General features: G+C 37.7%; 1 protein-coding gene across 6 annotated transcripts in view; it reads right to left on the bottom strand.

The window, feature by feature from the left end:
- The window catches only part of col12a1a (collagen, type XII, alpha 1a), a 77962-nt gene that overhangs the window by 3146 nt on the left and 49623 nt on the right, over positions 1 to 25193 (bottom strand). For all 6 annotated transcript variants that reach the window (XM_007253820.4, XM_049463355.1, XM_007253818.4 and 3 more), the window contains 26 exons: positions 23786 to 23905; positions 23539 to 23685; positions 22876 to 22992; positions 22580 to 22732; positions 22432 to 22506; positions 22137 to 22276; positions 21921 to 22044; positions 21469 to 21612; positions 21165 to 21329; positions 21019 to 21057; positions 20734 to 20872; positions 19017 to 19159; positions 18665 to 18774; positions 14675 to 14833; positions 12979 to 13056; positions 9420 to 9506; positions 8942 to 8995; positions 8604 to 8699; positions 8247 to 8300; positions 7520 to 7573; positions 7222 to 7275; positions 6670 to 6741; positions 6461 to 6496; positions 6287 to 6353; positions 5977 to 6159; positions 4351 to 4428 (listed from right to left, as the gene is read on the bottom strand). In XM_007253820.4, the coding sequence (XP_007253882.3) occupies positions 4351 to 4428; positions 5977 to 6159; positions 6287 to 6353; positions 6461 to 6496; positions 6670 to 6741; positions 7222 to 7275; positions 7520 to 7573; positions 8247 to 8300; positions 8604 to 8699; positions 8942 to 8995; positions 9420 to 9506; positions 12979 to 13056; positions 14675 to 14833; positions 18665 to 18774; positions 19017 to 19159; positions 20734 to 20872; positions 21019 to 21057; positions 21165 to 21329; positions 21469 to 21612; positions 21921 to 22044; positions 22137 to 22276; positions 22432 to 22506; positions 22580 to 22732; positions 22876 to 22992; positions 23539 to 23685; positions 23786 to 23905 (2688 nt within the window). The remainder of the gene's footprint in view (positions 1 to 4350; positions 4429 to 5976; positions 6160 to 6286; positions 6354 to 6460; positions 6497 to 6669; positions 6742 to 7221; positions 7276 to 7519; positions 7574 to 8246; positions 8301 to 8603; positions 8700 to 8941; positions 8996 to 9419; positions 9507 to 12978; positions 13057 to 14674; positions 14834 to 18664; positions 18775 to 19016; positions 19160 to 20733; positions 20873 to 21018; positions 21058 to 21164; positions 21330 to 21468; positions 21613 to 21920; positions 22045 to 22136; positions 22277 to 22431; positions 22507 to 22579; positions 22733 to 22875; positions 22993 to 23538; positions 23686 to 23785; positions 23906 to 25193) is intronic.

The raw sequence follows: 25193 nt of genomic DNA, 5'->3' as shown, positions 1-25193 counted from the left end.
AGATTTAGTGGGTTGCCAGACGTTCGCCGTTCTTCTCATCTTTCACTGATAGGCAACCTCTGGGACTGGGAGTTTTCAGACTAGCATACTGAATAGTAATTAAATTTGGTGACTGTGTAGACTGCCTAAGAGCCAAAATGTTTTAGCTGAGCTTTGCTTGCTTTATATATTTCTGTACTGTAGAGCTAATCTTCCATTTTTAGCCCTTGTTCCTTGCCTACCCACAACAGCTACATCAGTGAGTGCACTCACACGCACTTTCATTATCATCATTTTCCAATGACTGCAAAACATCAGAGCTTGTCAGTAATCCAATCAATGAGTTTACATGCATCTGATTAATTTATATGAATTATATGAGTTTTAGATTTTAGAATTTATGAAATTAGATTTGTGCTTTGTAACAAGCCAAAATTCTTACAGAATAAGACATAATGTAAACATAATGTTAACCTCAAACTTGTTTTGATGGCATGTTATGGCTGTGTTAAAAGCTGCTCGCATTTTTTTTTGTTTTTTTTTGATACCATGATCTGTTTTCACACAAGCACAGACTAAAAAATCCAGAAAATATCCTTTCTCCGATCTAAAAATTGGCGTATGCTGATTACATAACTAGTTCAATCGTCAGATAACTGTAGAAATCTGATTATAATGTAACTGCACTCAGAGCCTACAAATTACAGACCACTCATAAGATAATTTTGTAAAATAACACAGCACACACACACATACAGCCTATAATAATATTGCAATAAGAGCAAAAACCCTTGAGTTCTAATAGTGAACTGATTTCATAATCTTCCTGTGTGTCCAGACTAGAGCCTACATTAATAATGAAGTCTACTCCAGAGATGTGTGCACACATCTGTATGAACCACGCAGAGGCAGAACTAACATAAATTTCCAAAAGAAAGTGTTTAGCTGGGAATACTTTGACTACATGAAGGAACAATTTATGAAGCGCAGCTGCCCAGGCTGAGGTTCATAAGATGCATCTAGGTAAATCTTTGGCCTTTAGGCCCACCACTGTGCCACTGTGAGTTAGAGTCTAGTCTTACCAACAGATGTCCTTAGCTTCTTAAATGGGGGTGGGTGTTGGGGGAGTAATGGTGCTTTTCACTGCATGGTACCTACACTACATGACTTCATGACGCTACTCATTTTCCACGAGGCCAATCTTGTACTTTGTACCTGGAACTGACTACTTTTTAAATACCATATGAGCCAAGTAGGGTCTAAAAAATATGTGTAAACCTGGCCACAGAGAATCTGGAAAACAATCCTTTCTGCAGCATTCACTGCTATGGTGTCACCATGCAGATACATTTTAGTGGGAGCTATGGTAGTTCAAGAAATGTAGAGCAGGGGCTAATAAACCATCAGGATTGTTTTAATAGAAATATTTAAGCTATCAGAGAACTAACTACCATAACATATATATGTTATATTGCCTTCTGATTAAATGTCGTTCAGAGGTACATCCACACAGCACTCTTGAGTGTATGCTTTTTTCCAGACAAACAATTAGTAGTAGCACAGTATCCTTGCACAGCTTTAGGTCAGGTTTGCTTTTTGGAGCTATCAGGTTGCATAGATAGTTCACTATATAACTAGTCAGTCCACTGACGTGAAGTAGCGTGAGAAAATCTACTGAAAAACATATTGTTCATTAGGGCTGCAATTAATGATTATTTTGGTAGTCAACTAATCTGTTGATTATTTTTTTTAGATTAGTCAATGATTATTTTTTGCTGTGGGTACGGCTCCTGTTTCTAATCTTCTCTGTCTTTCCTTCAAATCGATAGAAACAGCTAAACATGGGATTTAAATGTCTTTCAATGTCCAGAACATTGTCCTTTAAATGTGCTAAAATTTAGTGAGAAAATATGTAATTTGTAGTGTTTGGGCACTTCTGGAGACACAGACTCCTCAAAATTAACATGCAGTGATCCACAGTGTCATGTACATATTGATAATCAGTGTTGGGAAGGTTACTTTTAAAATGTAATCCCTTACAGATTACTGATTACATCACTCAAAATGTAATTTGTAACGTAATCAGTTACATTACTTCAAGTGAGTAACGTAATCTGATTACTTTGGATTACTTACAATATTGTCATTTTTTTAAGCCTGAATGAATGTAGCAACCACATATTGCATATTATCCTTTTATTTTTCTTTCCAGTTAACAAATAGATAAACAAATAAAACAGCCTTTTCAATCACTCTATAAAAATACTTATGAAACCATTTCATCAAACAATTTTATGAAACACTTCTATAAATTGATGATAAAACAATTTAAAACCAAACAATGTAACAACAACTGTAAGCTATCTACTTGCAGGTTTGCCACCAGTGTTAATTTTGACAACAAATTTTGATTTAGTCTTAGTCATAGTTTTGTGACGAAAATAGCATTTAGTTTTAGTCACAATTCAGTAATTTAGTCGACTTAGTTTTAGTCGACTTAATGTCATAAGAATATAGTCTACTAAAATTACAGTAAATTTAGTCGACTAAAATGTAAAGGGTGTAAATGTAAATGCTTTTTTCATCAGTTCCCTTAAATTATTAACTATACACGTATACGAAATGAAACGTTTAATAACCAATTGAGTAATATTGTTAATGTTTGAATGTGAAATATATTTATATATGATTTAATGTATATTATTATTATTATAGGCGTGTGACTATATATATTTTATATTTTAAAATTTTGCTCTAGAAATCAGGTCATAAAACAACTGAATAGTTAAATTATAGTTTAAACAGAGCTGTAGATGCAAAAACAGCTTTTAAATGATCTAGTTTTATCTCCAGCACTAACCCAGCACACCTACTGGAGCTACAGTCTATAAATGAGATCAAAAACACACACTCACACACTGTGCTGTAGAGATGCTCTCAGGATGTACTGAGAGACTTCATGAGTTAAAGTGAGAAACTTATGAGAAAGTGCTGTAAGAAACTGTACACAGACTTTTGGGTTCAGAGATTCACTTATTTTATTGTTTTATTTTGGATATATTATTGAGTTTCTTTCTGACCTGTTCCTGCTTTAACACTAGCTATATCTTTCCCACTGTGAGACTAAACAGATGATCTGATCTTAATGAGTTAGGGTTCTGTATCAGTTCTGTGTTTTAGTGCACTGCCGAGTTAAACACATCAGCTCATGAAATAACATCAGTATTAAAACGCGGGTCTCTGCATGGAGATCTGTGTGACTCTGGTCTGCAGAAGCTGAAAGATTAGTGGTGTTTTTACCGGAGATGGAGTCGCTCCACACGGTTTACACGTTATCTTGTTTTTTTGCGACGTCAAAGGAGAAATATATCGCCCCTCTCTCTCTCTCTCTCTCTCCTTGCTGAACACTGTCGAGTTAACTTCCAGTCGAGCTCCGTAAGTATCGACAGGTTAATTCCCGGGTTTGTAACTGAGCGCGCAGCGCTACTGCAGGAAAAAACAGGTACTGATTGGATGACTACCCCGCTTGTCCCGCCTCTCCACCTTCGCTAAAGTAGCAGTGATTGGATCTCTTCCTAACTGGTCACTACCTTTCACAGAACTGAATCAGTTCTGATTGGATTTCGTCCCTGCCAAACATTTTCGTCTCGTTTTTATTCGTTGACCAAAATGTCAGTTAATTTCGTCTCGTTGTGTGTGCGGAGCCGCTGTCTGCCCCTCCTCCCTGTGTGTGTGTGTGTGTGTGTGTGTGCAGCGAGATGGGAGGTGGGGCAGACAGTTCCCTGTCATATCAGAGCGATTTCACCGCAAAATGTTATTTGCGTTTTGTCAGTGTTGGAAGAGCAAAAATAGGAAAGTACCGCAATGTAATCCTTTAATTTTAGCAGAGTAACTGTAATCTGATTACCATTTATTGAAGCAGTAACTGTAACGGATTACAGTTACTTATAATTTGTAATCTGATTACGTAACGCCGTTACATGTAATCCGTTACTTCCCAACACTGTTGATAATACATCACAGCATACCACCCACAGTGGACAGTGTAGTTGTTGTTGTAAAAAAAAATCATCACTGGATGTGTCTGGCTAAAACAGTCCATGAGAACGACTCACATTCAAAACAGGAGGTCTCACACACTCAATGCAGCATTCTTTAGTTTCCATGTCATGGGACATGATATTAGTCCAGTGTAACATGACATTTAGCATGTCAGTGTATGCACAATATGCAGATCTACTACGTCATAAGCTTTAGATTTGGTCAAGCCTGTCTTTGTGTGTAGATGCAAATATTATGGAATGAAAAATGCTAATCCAAACAGTCAGTGAGATGCAGAGCAGAAAGCAAAGGATGTTGCTAAATACGCACCAGGTGGTCCAGGTAATCCTCTTTGTCCTCGATCGCCAATGCCTGGACTGCCTCTCTCACCCTTCTCTCCTGTCAACCCTGTAATGTTTAAAAATGTTAGATGACCAATCAGAGATTAGATATATCCAAAAAGCAAAAATCAGATATAATGCCTAAAGAATATTTAGTAATAACATTTGAATATATAAATATGTAGTAGTAGAAAGAAATGCTGATACACTATAGCTCTATCTGGGTGGGATTAGTCTCTCAGGAGGTACTGGTGTAATTTTCTCTTTTATGGGGGGGTCCTCTGTGTTTTTTTTTTTCAGTTCGGAATGCCCATGTATGTGATTTTCTTTGATATCCTCTGAGAACATTACAGGCTGAATTGCCTACTGTTTTTTACTGTACTCCCGTGGTCCTCCGGTAATTTTATTCCTGTCCAAAAGTTACCTCGCTTTTAATAAAATAGCTATTTGTCCACTGCTACACATCATATTTATACTTTAGGCGTGCGTTTACATGGAGATCAGCGTAAACACAACAGCGAGTGGAAATAGAGGAGCTACTGAACGTGATTTCACATGATCTAGAAAGCCAAAAAACTTGCTAGTCCTCCTGTTTTTTCAATTGCAGTCAGAATGCAAGTTTAATCACTGAGTAAAAGTGTGAAATATTTTTCAAAGATGCCCCCCTGAGAAAATAATCCCATCCGGATAGAGCTTATAACAATAACAAATGGCAATCAGTGATTCTCTAACTCATGACATCCACAATCATGAAAACTGGAAACAGAGGGTGATCAGAGCTCAAAGTATCTAGAATGTCACGTCTATTAATGCTAGCTTTAGATGTACCAAGTAAATAACTAACCGGTATGTAAGTCAAGTGTCTGCTAAATGCCATAAATCTGAATATTATAAATGTTAACTTATTATTATTAATATTTTACAGAGGATACATGCAAATGATATTATGGCAAAATGGGATGAAATTCTGGTTTTGAAATGGATTTTTATTGGGAATGGCTTTTTGATATATAAATACATTTCTCTATAAAACAGTTATTGGACTGCTTATGTACAGCATATTGCAGTTCCACTGCTATTATCATCCAAACAACATAATCCAAGCTGGGTATTGCCCAGAAGAGAGCAGATCTCTTAAAAGCACCATGTGTTATAGTTTAACATTCAGTTTTCAATAGACAAAGCTTTTTTTATTTTCTTTTACACTACATGCAGATAATAATTCACTCAACTATAAATCAATCATTGGCCAAATTCCAGTGTCTAGACTCATGGGCACTCGAAACTGCAGTTACACGTACAAAACCGGACTGCAATAAAATTACTTTTTGCACCAATAAAACCTATACATATTAAAATGTACTTTGCATAGTATAGCACTGTAACTTAATAGACCTTGCTCTTAATGTCCATAAGCTTATCATGTGCTGTAACTGTCAATGTAAACCGCACTCATCACTACTACTCTTCTAAATGCATGTGTAAAGAATCCACACCATAGTGTATATATCATCATAGTAGACACATCCATCAATCACATACACAGAGCTATGCAGGCTGCTATTTGGGAGCGGTAATAAAACCCACATTTTGGCAGTATTTAACAAGGTCTTACCTCTTTCTCCTTGAGGTCCTGGTAAACCAGGATTTCCAGGGAAACCATTGCGTCCAGTCTGTCCTGGTTCTCCACGAGGTCCTTGGTTTCCAGGAGGTCCTGGAGGCCCAGCAGGACCAGGATTGTTGTTACGGTATCCAGTGGGGATCTGGTTCAGCATCATGTCGATTCTGCTCATTTGTCCTGAAGGCGAAAAAGTGCACAGAATTAAGCTAAGAGGCTCTTATAATGGGTTTTTGTGTGTATATGTTTCACCATCTCTTTCTTTAGAATAAATGTGTTTAAAGATAATTTTAAGGTAATAACTTACTGTTAACTATTTGTTCACAGACTTGTCTCGCAATGGATCTCATCATGTTTTGAGAGGATGAATCTCCCTATAGAACAGGGACAATGCAAAATAATCAGAAATGTGAATTCCATTATTTAAAAGATCTTTGTGTTTTGTGTTAAGATAAATGTACAGTATATGAAATATACATACTCTTTCACCCTTTTCTCCTTTTATTCCAGCATTTCCCTATAAATGATACAGAAAAAGTATTACTTATTAAGTATAATTCATATAGAAACATGTATATGTATCACACTATCCTTTACATAATTCATGATGAATTATGTTTGTACATGCACACAAAGACAAAGTTAACTGGTCATAATCATAATCAATGTTTGACAAGAAATATTACATACTGGGAGTCCTGGTTCTCCAGCTTTACCAGGTTTTCCACTATTTCCTGGCATTCCAGGAGCTCCTGGGCTTCCCTATAACAATAAAAAAAGCCATCATATATAAATATATATATATTCATAGTCATGCACACATTTTTATTTTTACTGAATCACCCATTGTTCGTAAATCTGCTTCAGTTGTTTTACTAAATGTGAGAAAATAAGACATTTACACAAAATATGCTGTGCAGATCTATAAATCAGGCTTATAAGAGGAGGAGGACTCCCGCTTAGGACTGGAGAACACTCAATGTTTATAAGACATTAATGTATGTGAACAGAGATCTGGCACAATGCCCAAAAGCACCGTGGGGCCATTAACTGGAGTTATGCAGAAACCGCAGAACAGAAAATGAGATGCATTCAGAATGAGGGTCTGGCTTTTGTTGCTGATGGTGCACAGAAACCCCGGTGAAGATTATAGTTGTTTTACACGCATCACAGATACATGTAAATACACTCTTTGAATAGATAGATACTCAGTAGAAAAGACAATGCTTTCACATTACACACCATTTGTCCAGTTGGGCCTCTAGGTCCAGACGGGCCTTCTGGTCCTGGTGGTCCCTGTACAAATAACACAGATCAATGCAAACCGTGCAATATACACATAATAACAACTGTAGACCAACAAGTCATAAAGAATGTTTAAACAGTTCCAAGAAAAAAAGCTTCATACAATAGTAACTTGTGTAAACATAATGACGTTGGAGTCTATGTTGAACACTCAGGCCAGGATCTGAAAATGATGTGTGTGGGTGTGTGTGTATAGTATATGTTGTGTAACGTAAAACTGAAAAGCCAATCTCACCCTTGGTCCAGCTGGCCCAACAGGACCAAGTGGGCCAGAAGCGCCAACAGGGCCCTGAAAAAGAATAAAGAAAACACTGCAGTTAAAAAGTTTCGTAAGCTACTAGTTTTGATGTATTTAAATTCACCAGCACAATTGAAGTAACATATGAAAATATCAATTAACCAACTCTGGCATAGTATAATAACCACAGAGAACATTGGGCTTTTGTAGCAGATTTGGAAATGGTTCAACAAACACAGGGATAAAAAAAAAAAAATCACTACTTATTTTATTATTGTTTTTGTTTTTTACTGTAATTTATTGTTTTGTTGCAAACAAAAACATACTGCTTAGATATAAAGCATTTTAATTCTAATATTCAGAGGGGCCTAAAAGTGTTGCCTAGTACTGTACAGGTTTCTGTTTAACCATATTTGTTTTGGAACATCAGAACATGAAAATGAACTATCCTATAAATACCCTACTATATCCTATAAATTAATTTATGTACATTTAAGCACAGAATTCTTCAATAAATCAACATGCATTAACTATTATGAAACACCTATTGGTCTAATAAATATCAGAATACTATTCATATCTCAGTATTTACGCTGTGAAATCTATGTCATGTGGAGGATCTCCAGTATCCAGCATTGTTGCTGCAAATCTTTGAATTCTTTGGAACTCTTGATTCCTTATACAGGCTACGTTCAAAAACATCTGAGGAGAAAGACGCACTTACTCTCTGTCCAGGTATTCCTGAGTCACCAGGGTCTCCTTTAGGTCCAGGCCGTCCCTGTAAAATAGAGGAAACCAGTGAATTTGTACAGTGGAACCACAAATCTGCTCTAGTAAAACCGAAACGTTCTCCCCGGTTTAAAGAGAATGAAGAGGAGATGGATTTAGCTAAAATAAATGGGTCTATAGTTTTGTGATTCTGGCTGTAAATCAGGCTCATATCACAGCATGCAGCTCCCACTGAGGCAGAAATGAAAATTCTAATGAAGACAATCGGGAACAAGTGGAAAAGTTCAGGAAATAGGGGAACTGGCAAAGAGTGTGAAGAGATCAGCAGAACTGTGCAGAACGTTTAACTCACAGGTTCTCCGGGAAGAGAGAGTCCGTTGGGACCCTGCGGACCTGGTGGTCCCATTGGGCCTGGAAGACCTTGCTCTCCACGTGGGCCCATTGAACCCTGGAAAGAGAAAGGTGATGCAGTCACACAGCATGAACTCAGAATGAATCATTTCCACAGGGCATGATGAGATTGAGTGCAGGTGGTGATGTGTAAACAAGCTCTATACCTGCAGGAATTAAAGAGCATGGAGCTGGTTAGGGAATTAAGGAAATGGATATTGATTGCTTATCTTGCTCGGGATCAGTTCATAGGTCAGTACACACACAGCACTGAGACTAAACGCCAGTGGCTGAGCTTACCGTAGGGCCTGAATCTCCTCTATCACCACGTGGGCCTTTCGTACCAGGGTTACCCTGAAAGAAAAAGCACAATCAGGCTCAAGAGCTCAACAGCAAAGGATTCCAGCACTAAACCATACTGTCAAGAGGCCTCTCTGGGGATTAGAATTGGGCTCAGTTCTTTCAGGCCTCCGCACTTTTCTTCTGTTTGGCTCCTATAGCATCCGTACGCCGCTACCCACGCTCTACAGCGCATGCTTCTGAACATCACCAACACGCTGACTTGTGTCCAAGCATAATAATAAAGAGGTGTCCCCTCTTTCATAGGCCTGGACTTAATGCAAAGAGCAGAGCAGCAATTACAGCACAGGGAGGGGAAATGCCCCTCCATCCCTGAAACGCTACACCTCTCTGTCTTCATCATCAGAGGCGAGATTTGCAGCGCAAGCATAATGACTTTAGAGGCCGAGGGAAGACGATGAGATTCTAATGGGTTTACCTGAGGACCAGCAGGCCCTGGAGGGCCTACGCTATCCTGAGCACATGTGCAGGAGTGAGGGAGGGCTGGACATTTAGCTTCATCTCTCTGCAAAGAAAAGAAACACATTTGCTGACAACCGAACTTTTTAAGAAATGTTTCAAGAGAAAATGAAAAAAATGAAAAAGGAGCAGTAAAGGTAAACAAAGGCAGCTGCTATGTAATGGCTCCATATGGTCACCTTCCAGAGTATAGCACTATGGGCAGTTCACCCCGGGTATTAAAGGGTCAGGAGGCCTGTGGGTCAAGCCAGAAGTATGGAGGAGAAAAATGAAAGTGATCATAGAAAGCAGGAAATGAGGGCTCCTGACTTGCCTGTTAGCTTTTAAAGTTTCTCCATGATTCACCCGGTAAATCAAATCATTTAAGTCATTCAGAGTGTTTTAATGTGGAATGGTTAAGTAAATATGAAATGGAAAATTCTTAAAACAATGGCGACAACGTAACTTTTGTATTTTATGTTAATAGATACATTAAAAACTAACACTATTAAATTTACAATGTGATGTTTATTTTGCGAACTTTAAGTTGTCTGTTATTGTGCATATAATATTTTATGCTTATATATATATAAGACCGTTTTAATGCTTAAATTGAAATTATGAATCTTGGTTGAATATGGTTCCACTGTTGATGGAAGTCCATACTACAGAGAGACATTTTTGCTAAGAGTGTACAGCACCCTGCACATCCCTCTCAATCAGGAATTTAGGTTCTAAAAATATTTTGGCCAAATTTTTTTCTTTAAACCCAAGGATCAGGCAACATTTTATGTATTACCTTACTGTGACACAACTTTAAGAGGCTTTTGCTGTAATAAAAAGATTATTTATTCCAGATGTTCTTGACCAATTTTATGGCAGATTTAAGAAGCTTTATATTCTTAGCTTAACACAACTGTCAAGCCCTTAAGTAGAGTTATTATTGATTCTGGCTTAGCAACTTAGGAATTGAAAATATAAAGGATTTCCAAAACACATCAGCCAGATGGCATTTCTGGGCACAGAACTGTTTTGTACAGCTGACTAGTACACAATATGGACAGGAGTATTGGAGCACCTGCTCGTTTACTGGTTTTTGTTATCTAAATTTAATGGTATTAAAACATGACTGTTGCATTTGTTGCATAACTGACCCTACTGTCCATGTGAGGCTTTAGCTTTAGTGATTTCATTTGGTTGTACTCAGCTACAAGAGCATTAGTGAGGTCAGGATGTTGGATGACCACCAACCACCTCGTCCCAATGCCAAAAATCATCCCTAAAAGTACTAGATGGAGCACCATCATTCCAGAGAGGACAGATCTACTGCTCCACAGCTCAATCCTGGGGGAGTTTATTCCCCTCTTACCCACAACTGGCTTTAGTCATGGTGCCAGCATGTTCATGTTTATCTGCTCAAAAGAGTCCTACTGTATTGGCAATACTTCTTTATAGAATCTAGACAAGCTGTATGTGTACAGCTGTACATGAGTGCACCTTAAAGTAGTTGAAAATGTATACATTTATTAAAAGGAATATCCACAGACATTTGGTTGTATAATATATAATGCTCTGTCATCTATCTCTTTAGTAGGCATCAGTGGACATGGTGAAGATTCCACAAGCATGAAAATGTTCCACCATTATTCCTATTCCACAGAAAAGGGAAATTAATTCCCTTAATGACCCGAGGCTTACTGTTCTGACTTTACTGCTAATGAAGGTGTTTGAGAGGATTATGAAAGCCCATCTGTGTACTATCATTTCTGAGAAATGTGGTGTTCAGCAACTTGCTTACCAGCTGTGCAATAGTGTGGAAATCACAGCACTGGTTTTGATAGATAATGTTCATAAGCACTTAAAAGTCCCTAAAGTAGGTTTGTTTTTTTGCCTAGTTTTTTTTTGACTACTTCTCATCTTTTAATACTTTGCAGACTATTTTTTTAACAGAAATGAACTGGTGATAGGAATGTCATGATAACTAATGTTTTTGGACAGTATCATTTCCCAGAAGTTTTGTGACAAATTATATTATTACCATTTCATGCCACTGAAATAATGAGAAAATAATAGCAGAGGTAGTTACACACTTTTAAAGTGCAATAAAGAGTAAAAAAAAAAAAAAAAAAAAGTTGTAATATACCAAATGGCTAAATATCCTAAAAAATAAACCATTGTTTTAATAATGGCTCATTAACGTTAACGATTGCTTAATGAAACAATAGGTAATAAGGAGGTCAACAAAAATGACTGAGGTTATGTCCACATATTGCAAGATTAGTCGAGAGTGTAATTATCACGACAGGCCTAACTGTTGATTTTGGGCCTAAACAGTTAGTTTTATGGATTACAATTTCGTTAAAACACAGGTCACAGAAAGTTTTAATGAAAACTAAACTAAACTATGGGATCTCCACAAATGTGTGTGTTTTCTCTGTTGCTTTATATCCTGCAGAGTACACCTGTTTTTATGGTTGGCTACAAGTCTTTTAAATACAGGTGATTCTGATCAGATTTAGAGAAGAACTAATGAGGACTTGTGACTGACCATTGTAGAACGGTGTGTCCTGGCTATTTACTTTTTATGTCATCTATTTAAATCACCCCTTTAGGGATAAATAAAGTTTTTTAAAAAAATGTCTACACATAGACATGTGTTTCCACTGAAACGAATTGCTTTAGCACCAAATCGGCATGAATTTAGTTAAATCTTTAGTGTATAAACAGCTTTTGATCTGTTCATCCAACAGATGTTGACATTTTCAAGAAGGTTTGGGCAATGGCACGATGGTTTATAGTATGTAGCCTCTAGATGACCAGAGTGAATTCTTGCTGTCATGCAATAAAATACAATCGTATTAGTCAAGGTTTAAGAAAAGACCCTACAGTGAACCTTTCTGAAAGCATCACAATTCCACAAACATTTCATACATGAAGTTCATATGTGATCACGTTATTTCATAGACGTAAAGAAGACATGTGCTTTGCATTATGGGATCTTTATGCAGTGTACTATCGCTACAGGTCATAGAAACCAGATTCCACAGACCAAAAAAAAAAAAAATCATATGAAAATCTTGACGCCAGAATGTCTTCAAAAACAGGTGGCCTAAATCATGCACTCCAGCAATCAAAATGCATTATATTCCACAGACTAGTACCATGTACCAGAAAATGGTGTGCTGGACTCAAGAATGGTTTCCATATAGCTGCAGTTGATGTATCAACAGTGGCAACAGAACAGAAGCATTTCATTTAAGACGCTACGGCTCATTGCAAAGCCTCTCCATTCAAGCAATTCAACTGACAACTTGAACCTACACATCTGCAGCGGTTTATAGCTGTTGCACGATATGTAATTAAAGCTTTACGCTCTTAAAACGGAATCCACTATGTGTGTGAGTGTGTGAGTTATGAGCTATATTATATGAGAATATAATAACACTCAACCATATGCAAACAAAAACAAAAAGAAGCCAACTTAAGACCCAGGAAAGAAAAGCCTCCCCGTGGTCAGTCTATCCTGAATATCATCTTACCGTTGCTGGCAGGTCACAGCATTTGTCTCGACTTGTCCAGCCCAAGCTGCAGACAATATCAAACATCTGGAGCTGGAACTACAAGAGAGAAAAAAAGGGGAATAGAAACGGATGTTACAGATGGCTTCCATTGAGCCCCAGGATTTAGAAACAAAAAAACATGCCCACATGCACAGCACCCACAGCGTGCTGGAAAAGAACATAAACGAGAATGCTGATGGTTGAGCGGCTCCAACCATAAAGCATTGTCTAGCTTAAATAGCGAAAAAGTTCTGATACAGAGGAGTATTGAAAAAATGTTTAAAAATAATGAAAGATAGATGTTTTAATGAAGGTTGCATGTGTGTTTAGACTTTCACTCTAAAGGCAGATGGAAGAACAAAGACTAAAACCAAGACACATTCACAGCACTGGCATGTGAGCTCAGTTAATGCTACAAGCTTCAAGAATCTAAAGAATGAAAACAGACAGATTTTCCATCTTATGCTCATCTAAAATGTGGCTGTATGCCCATGAGCATTCACAAACTACAAAAGTAAATGGCAAAAAATAAAAGAAGCATTCCATAGTTTTTTCTATGTGTTTACAGAAATTATCATTCTGACTGCACTGGACATTGTTTGAAGGTTCTCATATTGTATTAAAGGTTCTTCACAAGCTCATATCAAATGTGTCCATTGATGCAAATGTGCTTCTGCTATGGAATCAGTTTAGAGCAAACTTTTTGACACTGTTATTATTAAAGCTAGAGCTATCTTTGCTGACAAATATGCATTCATGTACACCTAATGGCTGTGTTGTAGGCACTCAAATATATATATATCAAAATAGTAGAAGGTTTGAAATAAAGGCTGTAGCTGTTTTTCAGATCCTTGGCTGCATCGAAGCGGATCCTTGTTAAGACTCCCCTAAAAATACTGGTTCTTAGTAGCCTATTTGTCACTCAAATGGAAGACTACAACAATTCCACGAGGTGACATCATCAGAAATGTCCCACCTCTTGCAACTGTGGCAAAAACCTAGTGAGGGAACTTAGAGGGTAAAATCTTTTCTACCATTTCTATTATTTTTACAGGCTGTTTTTTTTCTTGTGGGTAAAAACGTCCTTAAAATCACTCTTTCGGCTCATTTCTAGGCTGCATACAAAGGGTCCTTCACTTAAAAAAAAGCCTTTTATGATTTAGTTGGTAATGAATTCAACCTAGCTTGACTGCAGGCTAGGCACTGGGACACCACATGTGTGACAAAAGGCTGATTATACTTCTGCATTGAGTCAATGCAGGGGCTATGACATAGATTGTGCAAGTGGCTTATGTTGTTGTGATTGCTTATACTTGTGCGTTGGTGCAGTTACACTGCAAAGAAGGAATATGTTGCTTAACAGACCAATCAGAGTTACTGTGATCTGCATCACCACAGTACTACGTTACATTTCTGTGGGTGTGTGTATAAGGCTAGGTCGTAAGGCTACACCATAGATGAACTGCAGAAGCATAATTCAGCCTTAAATCCGCAATTCCCCACACCTGTATACTACGTCCCTTACCTGTGGCAAATAAAAGCCTCTAGTGGAAGCTTCCAGTAACACTCACAGCAAATGCACTACACCAATTCATGGCCAAACTGCAAGTATAGATATCTCTAGTCTAAGCCTGGAATACAATGTGTGATGTGTGGTATGTGTGATGATACTTACTGTGGCTGACTGTTTCTTTCCACCACCAGACTTTGCCATTTTACCAAGGACTTCATAGCCATCCGTGGTGATGTTGTTAGCCTCTTTAATCGGCTTCTCTGCAACCTCTTGGCAGTCGATGTTCAGCTTGACGTTTTTCGGTGAGATGGAGATGTGAAGCTGCAAAGTAGGACGACATTAGTGAATATGCACTTGGTATTACAATTCAGCCACAACATCTAAAAGAGATAGACAGTGATTAAATATTCCATTTAAAAAAAATCCCTTGTGATCTCACACTAGAAATCTAATGAGCAATCACACGCGACCACATCTTTTCCTTTCATATCTGCATCCAATTTACTTACTGACTCAGCCACTTCAGCAAATGATCACATGCCAACGGTCTATTCAAAACCCACACTACCCTCAACATGCCAAAAAAAAAAAAAAAAAAAAACCTTGATGAACTTACATCCCCACTTATCTATATTTAGAAATAGGTTCAAGCTTAAGGATATTCCTGCCAAATGCAGTACTGCTGTTTCCTCCTTGTAATTATGTTAATTATAGATCACTGTTGTTACATGTAACACAGCACTAGTGGTAGAAAATGCATAAGGAAACTCTGTCAGCAACATTAATTATACTTTATAACTTACAACAACGGTTATTTTCCATGTACATGAGCTATACATAAGACTATTCATTTGGTCCAACCTTCCAGATGCCTTTTTCCATTCTGTTCCTGAAGTGTAGTTTTTTTTTTTCATTTACTGTCCATAGAAAGAGAACCACATCTTGATGTTATGTCATTTTGTCATTCTGTGGCTGGTCTTCAAAGGTACCCTTGTTTCCCAACTTTCCTGCGCCGTTGCATTTTTCAGCTAAAAAGCCTGGCGAGCAGCTGAAATTTTTACCGTGCATCAAACAACAGCAACCCACAGGCTTGGTTATACATCTTGGCAAACACGTGCTACATTACGGTCAACATCTTTGGCAAGCAAACCCACCATTTAACTGCCCACTGGGGGAAGGGTCTGAGGTTCTGGTTTGGAAACAGAAATCACATTGCACTTAGTGGCCTCTGAACACGACCAGTTTAATTATATATTAAGAGCTGAGACTGATTTCATCTAAAAAATAAGCTGGAAGACACACTAAAAATTATTGGACAATGTAAGTAGGTATAACAATATAACAATATAATTGTATATACCTTTAAAAGGAACAACAAAATGCTTTTTGATATGATACAACAATAAACAACGGCAACACTATGTAGCATTTTTTAGCTATAGCTTAAACATAAAAAATAGCTTCACATTCATTGTGATTCTACACTGACTTGTAAAAAATAACACAGTATCTAAATAGCTGCTAATCTGGGTTCAGAGGGCTACTAACTGCACTGTATAACTGTAAAAAATAAGGTTAGCTTAGTCTCAGAGTATAGCTAAATGCTGAACCTACTTTAGTGAGGACAGAATAATGTCCCATTCACAGACAAACAGCCTATTAGCAGAGTTTGCTGAATCCAAATCCAAGATTTTTGTGATATGTGGCACTGCACTGCTGCTCTACACTGGCCTGTCTGTCAGAGAACTGGCTGGGGTTGAGTGGGTGGGGTTGTTTAAGAGGTTGGCTGGACGCTGTGCTCAGTATGATGCTGGAATAAGCAGAAAATCCAAACAGCATGTAGAAGCACATGTCTTTTGTGAAAGGGTAATAAACCAAATCAAACAAAATGAAATTCATTGCGAGTTCAAGTTATATACACTGTAAGGTATATTAGACCTGTGATTTCAGTTGGGCTGTATCCTTACTGCTTCTTATATCAGTTTCATAATTCAAAATCTATCTTTATTTTATCTATACTGGCCAGGCAACTTTCCCCCACTATTTTCTGACTTGGGCATTGATGACAACTTGAACAAAACCCTTTGTGTCCATCACCTTTCATGAGGCGCACCCTTCTTCAACATTTACAGCCAAGAAAGTGCCTCAAGAAAGATCTCAGGAAAACATGTCTTCTTAATAACATGACAAAAAAAAAACAAATGTAAGGTACACAGGCAGCAGATTCAGCTTGGGCCTCAAATATGCCGTCAATCGAGGACAGTTGCAACAATAAAGCATATTATTCGCTTTTTTCTGTTTAAATGAAAGTGATGTCATGTGTCATCCCACCACTGTTAACTTCATATAAGCAGAGGGATTAATAAAAGGGCACTGAATGGAATACAATAAAGTTAGAGACGGGAAATGCTCTGTGCTATGGGGTATTGGGCTGGGTCAATCAAAGAGGGTCTTAAATATATATGAATGGAAATATGAATGGGACAAACTGAAAGTTTGAAACCTCACTGCAAATAATAATGGAGCAATTGTAATTGTCTCTGGTCTGGGAAAACATACTGAACATTGTAGTCAACTACTGAAAGTCCTTAATTCAAACGAGAAACAAAACCAGCAGTCCGGGTCAGCGCTATGTTAATGGAGATAATATCTGAGCTCCAAATTTTACTGGTTCTGTGGAAAATGTCAGGCCAGCATTAGCAGTGGAAGCAAAACCGTAGCCAACATCTACAGAGCTGCAGGGAAGCCTCCTGGCTTGAGAAAAAGAGGGACCCTAAAAAACTTCCCAGCAGATTTACTAGTAGGAAGCCTTAGAGAGTAAGAATGGTCCTGCAAAGATTATTTCCAAGAACTTGAGTCACACTGTTGATTTCTGTGTTACTCTTCCAAAGGAAAACACAAGGTAAAACAGTCTGGACTCCTACGCAGCCTGCACGTAATTTATGCTGTGCACCCTATACAGTTCACTAGCCTTGCCTTGGCATGACGAAAATCAAAACTGAGCATATAGTGCCTTAACATTACAGAAACATTCCCCACAGAGTTTTCAATGGAGCTTTATGTTACCTAGAAATGCATGTTCTTGGCATAGATGAATGAAGCTATAAAACGGGAAAAAGGCCACTTCTTTTAAAATGTACAGAAAAATGATGGTTTTGTATCAACTAGGTTTCCCTTACATTTAACCAACGTGCAATCTTTTGGCTGTGCTGGTTAACTAAATACATGAATCTCTCTAGGATATTTCTCACTGCTGTCCCCAGCAAAGCCTGCGGTGAGAGCAAAGGAAGTCACTGAATACACAGTAGACCACAGTAGCAAACCAAAGGACTCCGATTCCAAGGGCTGTCAGCTCCAGCACTGGACCACAGCCCGATGACCCAGAGCTAAGTCCCAATCCAGACTGCAATCAGTTACCACAAAAATCTTACTTCAGTAACCTCTCAAATCTAACAGGCAGCATATTGGACTTTAATTAATAAGCTCAGTGCTTAAGAATGTAATTAACCACTAAACACAGCCTTAAATCGTCAATTGAAGCATGTGTTCAATGACTTTTGCCATGTCCCTTGTAAGCAAATAAAAATGCTGCACTAACCTGCCGGATATACTTTCCAACAGATTTTGAAGAAAATTAATTTGTTCTGAAAATGTAAAAAAAACTAAACAAAGCTTGTTAGCTACATTAGCCTAGTATCTCCTATCAAAAAGTAAAGTAGCAATAAAGTAGTTCAATATATATTCCTCAAACTAGCTAAATAATTCTAAAATACACGTAAATTCTAATTCAGGCCTTCGAAAACAGCAATTATTAAGAGCAAATGGTACTGCACAATACATGTCTAACAACACCTCATTATAATTATAATCATTAATGACAAATTACAGTCTGCCACAGGCACACCTCTCCTTCACAAAGCAAAAAATGATGTATTTATGAATACAGTCCCCACTTTAAAGACCCAGTTTAGCTCCTAAAAAAACTCCCTATATTCCCATGAAATTCTGAGGAACATATAATGGTTTACCTTCCCCACCACATGTTCAAAAACTTGCGGTATGTTAGACATTGCTACCTGCCACATCATGTTGTACCTTGTGTTCAGCTCTGTTAAACACCGCCTTGTATGATATATTTACAACAGTTCTTACCTTGTGGAAGCTTCCGTGGAATATCTTCTTGACATGATTGTTGTCAAAGGTTACTTTCTGGATTTCGCCTCTAGTGTCCTTGTTGTAAAATGTAATGGTCCTGCTGGAAGCTGAAAACAAAAGTAAAGAAAGCACAGTTGCCAAGCTTTAGCAGTCAAAATAATAATAATAAAGATATTAGTGTATAAAAATACTGATATCAACTATTCTTAAGTCTGCCAATTAAAAATATAAATGTGCAAATTATCTGCTTGGCAATCAAATTCTAAGCAAATCCTCCGCAATATTTGAACCATGTCGAAAGTTCATAAATACATTTGTAATAATGCAGAACAAAGAAAACAGCTCTTACGGTTAAGAGTAAGCCCAACTTCAGGGTTGTCATTCTTATCGGAAATCTGCCACAGATCAAATGCATCTTTGGTGGTGTCAGGAAGGAGGCGGAAGAGAAGTATAAGGGTGTAGGACGGAGGTAGACCATCTGGATGTATTTCCCTAAAAAGGAAATGTTCATTAACATGGCTCCAATCTAAATAAGTAACAAAACCTTAAGACAAACAACATTAAGGGGAGCATACCCAAAAATGTTTAGAGGGAACACTACTGTTTTTTCTGTTAAGTAAACATTACTGAGGTGTTACCATTTATATACAATCTAGAGTGATGGGATGCCATCTTATTGCCTCTGCTGCTTTTTTTTGTAAAACATAATACAATTGCGATTACCAAAATTTGGAGAGGACTTTTAATTTGAAATGAAGGATCTAGAAAGTGCAACAAGAGGGAGATATAAATAATGCAGGAAGATGAAAGACAAAAGAAAGGCAGATTTCAATACGTCAGGTTTCATAAGCAGTTTCAATTTAACAGTACACCACAATGTGCAACACTGCATTTAGATAATAATGCACTAAATTAAATTTCACATATGACTGAAATTAATTTACATAGATAAATGGCTGCCTTAGTCTTTTGCTAAACACACAAATGCTAAGGCTAAGTTATTTCAGCTAACTCTACTATCGTAGCCCTATACAGCTCATATCTTTTAGCATGAAAACAGTCAGTTTATAAAAGAGGTGGTAAACTTAGGCAAATAATGCTGAATGCCTTATTTCATCTACTTTATGCAAATAGAGACTAAATATGAACTTAACCTTGACATTTATTGGCTCTCAAAGCAGCACTCTTTGAAACAATTTAGGTAACTTTTTGTTGTAATATCATAGGAACAATAAATAAAAAACAGTCCAAAATTGGCTCTTAGTTTCCACGCATCATATGGACAGAGGAGTTTTAATTTTAGAAACTTTTTAAAAGCTGCATCCAGTTGTTTCTACTTAACAGCATTTCCACTGTCAGGCTGATAACAGTGAACAGAGCACAAGAGACGTCTGCAGTGTAAACTACTAGGGAATGTTCCACATGTCTGCTGAATGTTAAGTGAGAAAAGGAGACCGCAAGTTGCCTAATCTCTTGAGGTAGTGAACCAGACAAGAAGCATAGAGCTGAGTGTGGAGAAAAGAGAAAAAGTCTCCCAAACTATCTTCCAACCAAGACACAGAAAAAAAGTTCTCAGCCTTAGGAAATTGCAACATATTGAAAGCATTTTCCCCTTCCACTGCTTGAAATGTTTCCATTTACACAGTCGTCTACCCACGCACAAATACCAATCATTATGGACAAATTAATGGATCATGCTTTTGCCTAAGACCTTTGGACAGAATTCTCAGATGGCTTCGCAACTGCCTGAAGACATTTTAACAGCCACGATAAACTACACTTCCTGACCTCAAAGTGCCTACAGTGCTTATACACTGATATACAGTACGTGGTATGGCTGGACCTCTTCTTTTTATAAGTACACAACAATCATTTTCACCATCTGGCACCTCATTTCTACAGGCTGCAAAAAAGACAAACAGGTCCTGTGCTGAATAATAAGAAAGAAGCCACAAACAGGTGAAACCTTTAAAGATCTTTGGAAATAATTGAGATCGTTCGGGAACCATTACAGTGTCCAGGGGAGGTAAATGCACAGAGAGGAGAGAATGCACACTCCAACCTACTTTGTGGGCTGTGAGATGAATGAATCCTTGTGAAGTCGATAGGTGATGAAACTGTTGAAGGAGCCAGATTCCATAGACACTCCATTCATACCAGCGAAGGTCCGGTCAGTGATGTTAAAGGCTTCAAGCATCCTAAAGCCTAGATACAAAAAGATTGAAAAAGATAGGATATAAGTTACGGCAATTATTAGAACTTCAGAGCATGAAACATAAATTAAAGAGCCAATTTTACACCTGGTGATTTAAGGTAAGTATTCCGAAATAAGGACTTTAAGCAACACTTACCTGGTGAGGTAAATCCATCCAGGTAGATCAGAGGACATGCTATAGGAGGTGAAAGAGAATACCACAGTAAAACACCATAGTCATTTCCAGTGTTATTTTAATATTAAAATAAAAGTAGGAACATAAAACATGCAATTATAGCATACTCGATGTTGCTGTTTCACAGATAAACGTAATGAGGTTGTCTTGTATCTTTGCAAACGCATCATAGTCGTCAACAATGAAGACATGTCTCTCGCTGGGCTTGCTGCCAATGTTCCTCAACTCCACCAGGTCCACATCGGCAACACCCACAACGAACACACTGTAACCTGAACAGAGAAGTTATAACACAATTTTTAGAAGCTTGCCATATCTCTGAATGTTAAAATGGCAGCTGACAGATTATATATGCTTTTAAAAATCCTACAAATAGACAAACAGACTTTTTTGGCTTGTTTTTGTAATCACCTGAATGCTGCAGTTTGGAGGCACTCTTCTTAACATCATCCTGAGCACGTCCATCAGTGACAACAACCAGAACCTTTGGAACATTCCTCCTCATACCACTGTCTGAGGTGAAGACCTTTTCTCCAACGTGCTTCAGAGCAGCACCTGAAATGTTTGAGTCCAGCAAAACAGTTATTCCTATTTTTTTTTTTACCGTAGCGAACATTATGAACACTCCAAGGGATAACTCATGGTCACCAGTACGCAATGTGATTACACTGTTGTTCAAATCAATACTTGAGATTGAATTGAAATAACATCACTCTCTGTATTTATGCTTCACAAAGTTCACAAAGCAAAATGATTACTAGGATCACAAGGACCAATTGCATTTGACCTCAGGACTCAATTTTTTTTTAATCCAATTCAATATGTTTAAATGAAGCTGATAAAATCGTTAATCTCCCATTAACCTGTTTTGGTGTTTCCTCCTCTGTAGTTGATCATCCGCACAGCAGACAGAGCCATTCCTTTGTCGTGGTATGTGTTCAATTTGAACTCGGTCTTGGCATCATCACTATACTGCACAAAGGACACCTGTTTCCAAAGAAAAAAGGTTAAGAGGTCTTCCACAGAGAACTTGGATAGCACTTAGCAAGCATCAAAATGAGTTCCGACAGCTCAATTACCTGCATGCCCTCATGGCTGACAACATCAAAAGCTCCAATCATGCTGAACACAAACTGAAGCACCTTACTGAAGCTCTCATCCCCAATACTCCAAGAGCCATCAATGAGGAACACCAGGTCAGCCTTAGCACCTTTGCACACTGTGTTAAATAAGAACATTCGGTGAAACTATTAACCTCTGGACGACCCGTTGAATAAGAATATTAAGTGCATTCCAGCAAAATCAAAGCTATGTCTCAGAACACAATGAACTCAACTCATCTAGAATATTGACAGGAATTTCGAGTTTTCTTACCCTCAAGGGCACCGGGGATGGTAGGAGGAGGAGGAGGCGTAGGAGGCAGCGTAGGGGCTACAGTGGGCTTCACCACTAAAAGAAGATAAAGCAGTCAATACAGCTTCTATAGATCAGCAAGGTTAAAAGCTAATTGAAGTTCACTTACAAGTGCGCTCTTTTACACTGACTCCGGGCCCTTCCTGGTTCGGAGTCTGCGTGTACACAGTGGCATTGTAGAGCGCATCAGGGGTCAGGCCATCAAAGCAGTATTGGCTTTCTGCAGCTGTGATGGTGACCTCCTGGGCTCCACTGTTAGAGGCTGGTAATGACAAGCATGATGAGAAAAGTGAGGCAATTAATGAAATGACAAGTGGTCCAAATGATGTACACAGCATTGCAATCACAAGCTTTCTTGCTTAATGTAACTTTGAAACTTGTTATAAAAAAACACATTCAACTTACGGATAAAAGGGTTGACTTTGAGTCTGTAGGAGGTAGCAGCTCGATGTGGAGTCCACTTAATGCAGAATGAGTCATAGCCAACGTTGTATGTTACGAGGTCAGTAACATTCAGGTACACTGAAAGGAAAGAATTCAGTCAAGAGTCAGCGTAAAGTGTTTATATTATTCTGTAGGAGTGAGAAAAAATTCCTTACAATCTAATAAATACTGTACAAAGGTGTAGAGGTGTACCAGATCTCATTATAATATTGATATTTTTTAACAATGTGATTAAAGCCCTATTTCTTTTTGAAAGCAGGGTATTTTGTAACTGTTATGTTATTTTTCTCTGAAGCTCTAAGGGTATTTTTGAATATTTTTGAATTATCAATATATTTAATTATTTATTTTGTTACATTAGCATTATTTTATACAAATCAGATTCTTGGTCCATTACTGTTGTTTACAAAAATAAGTTTTTACTGAATGTGAATGAAATTGTTAAACTTAATTAAATACAACTTTAACATTTACTTTGCTGCAGTGGAAAATCATGAAATTAATAAAATATTACCAACAATACCATTATTATAAAAATACCCTTAAATATGGGGATATTTTTGCCATTAGGGCCCTATCTTCAACTCCTAGTACAAACCACCAAAAGCAAAAATTTAAACTTACAGGTAGTTCCTTGGCCAACAAGAGGACCACTGGGGCCGGCATCATACTGAGCGAAGACCTTCAGATCGTATGTGGTGCCAGGCTGGAGCATATGCAGCATATGGGTGGTCACATCTCCAACAAATACCTCATTGAACTGGTCAGTACCTGTAATAAAGGTTCATATCATGTCTTAGATGCTACTGTAGAGATTATGAACGATCTGCGTGCATGAATCAACTGAGAACATGTACAAGATTTAGCTCACCCTCCACGGCATAGGCCAGCTTGTAGCCATTGACCCTGGCAGGTGCAGCATCCCAGGAAACACGGAAGCGAGTGTACCATTCATCGGACACGCGCAGGTTTCGTGGCCCCAAAAGCCCCACTGAGAATGAGACAGCAGTTACAGTTACAGATTAACACTGTGAATATAATTGTACAATTGACAGTTCAAATTAAAACACTGAATGGCTAAATAATGTTTAAATGTTTAAATTTCTAAATATTCAATATAAACAACTGAATCAACTGAATGAACTATATTCAGAACTGTATTAACATGGCAAGTTAATGGCTGTGCTTGGGCCCCATTCCAAAGCTCCTGAGCTCCAAAAACTCCTAGGGTGTCCCTTTTCACATGATATAAATGGTAAAAATTGTTTTATTGCTTTAAATATATATGTGTGATTAAAATGATGATGATGATGACGATGATGATGAAGTTAGCATATCCATGTTTTATTATCTCTCAGATGGCACTGCAGTCCATCTGAGTCCAACAAATTCCACTTAAAACTTCACAGGGAAAAACAGAAGCTTCATATTATTGATGTCCTGTTTCAAGTTTCAAACTAAAATAACAACTCTATACTGATGCACACCCTGAGCTGTATTTATAGGTCACAATAAGACATAAAACATTTTATCGCTTGGTATGATCAGTGTCAAAATGTCTTTTAATTGTTAGGATAAAGAATGATAAATGACAAAGTGGTAAATATTTTACATCCAAACTCTTTTTGGAAATGTTTTGAAAGCCTAAAATGCAGAAATGGATGTACTGTACATTAACAAATAAAATCAAGTTGACCAGACACAATATAAAACATCTCAGGTTTATTCTGAAGTCAAATAAAAGTTAAAAGCTAATGTATTTGTATTTTTTTGGATTGTACTTTCCATTCTGTTCCAACTTTCTCTGATTTGAGGTTGTATCTGTTGAGACTAGAATTCTAAGCCAAACATCTGCAAAGAAACGTCTGTGCCTTAAGGAGAGTGCTGAGTCTAAGGGAACATTGTTTTATTTGCTTCGGTTTTGTTTCTGGGATAGAGTGTAATTACTATATTTACATTGAAGCTCTATGTCCTTAGTTCAGGCAGAGGTCATGGCCGGATACTGAGACAATAAGAAGCTTCTTTGGAGAAGAGCCATTTCTGGCTGTCTCGCAGACAGTTGTCTTCCCAAGAGATGAGATTTTAGATTTTTTTCCTGTAATTCAGTCTGAAGTTCATAATTTAGTGTGACTATTCCAAATCTCATCTGGGACTTTCTAGCTCTTGTATTTATTTTTGTGTGTATTATATGTTTACATGTGCTCATAGCATGGCCTGGCTTGAATGCTTCTGCCTGTGTTGTGTCTGGAATGAGTGTGCATTTATGAATTTGAGTGTAA

Source organism: Astyanax mexicanus, chromosome 14, assembly GCF_023375975.1.
Source record: "Astyanax mexicanus isolate ESR-SI-001 chromosome 14, AstMex3_surface, whole genome shotgun sequence".
NCBI lineage: Eukaryota > Metazoa > Chordata > Actinopteri > Characiformes > Acestrorhamphidae > Astyanax > Astyanax mexicanus.
This window is presented reverse-complemented; position numbering and strand designations above follow the sequence as displayed.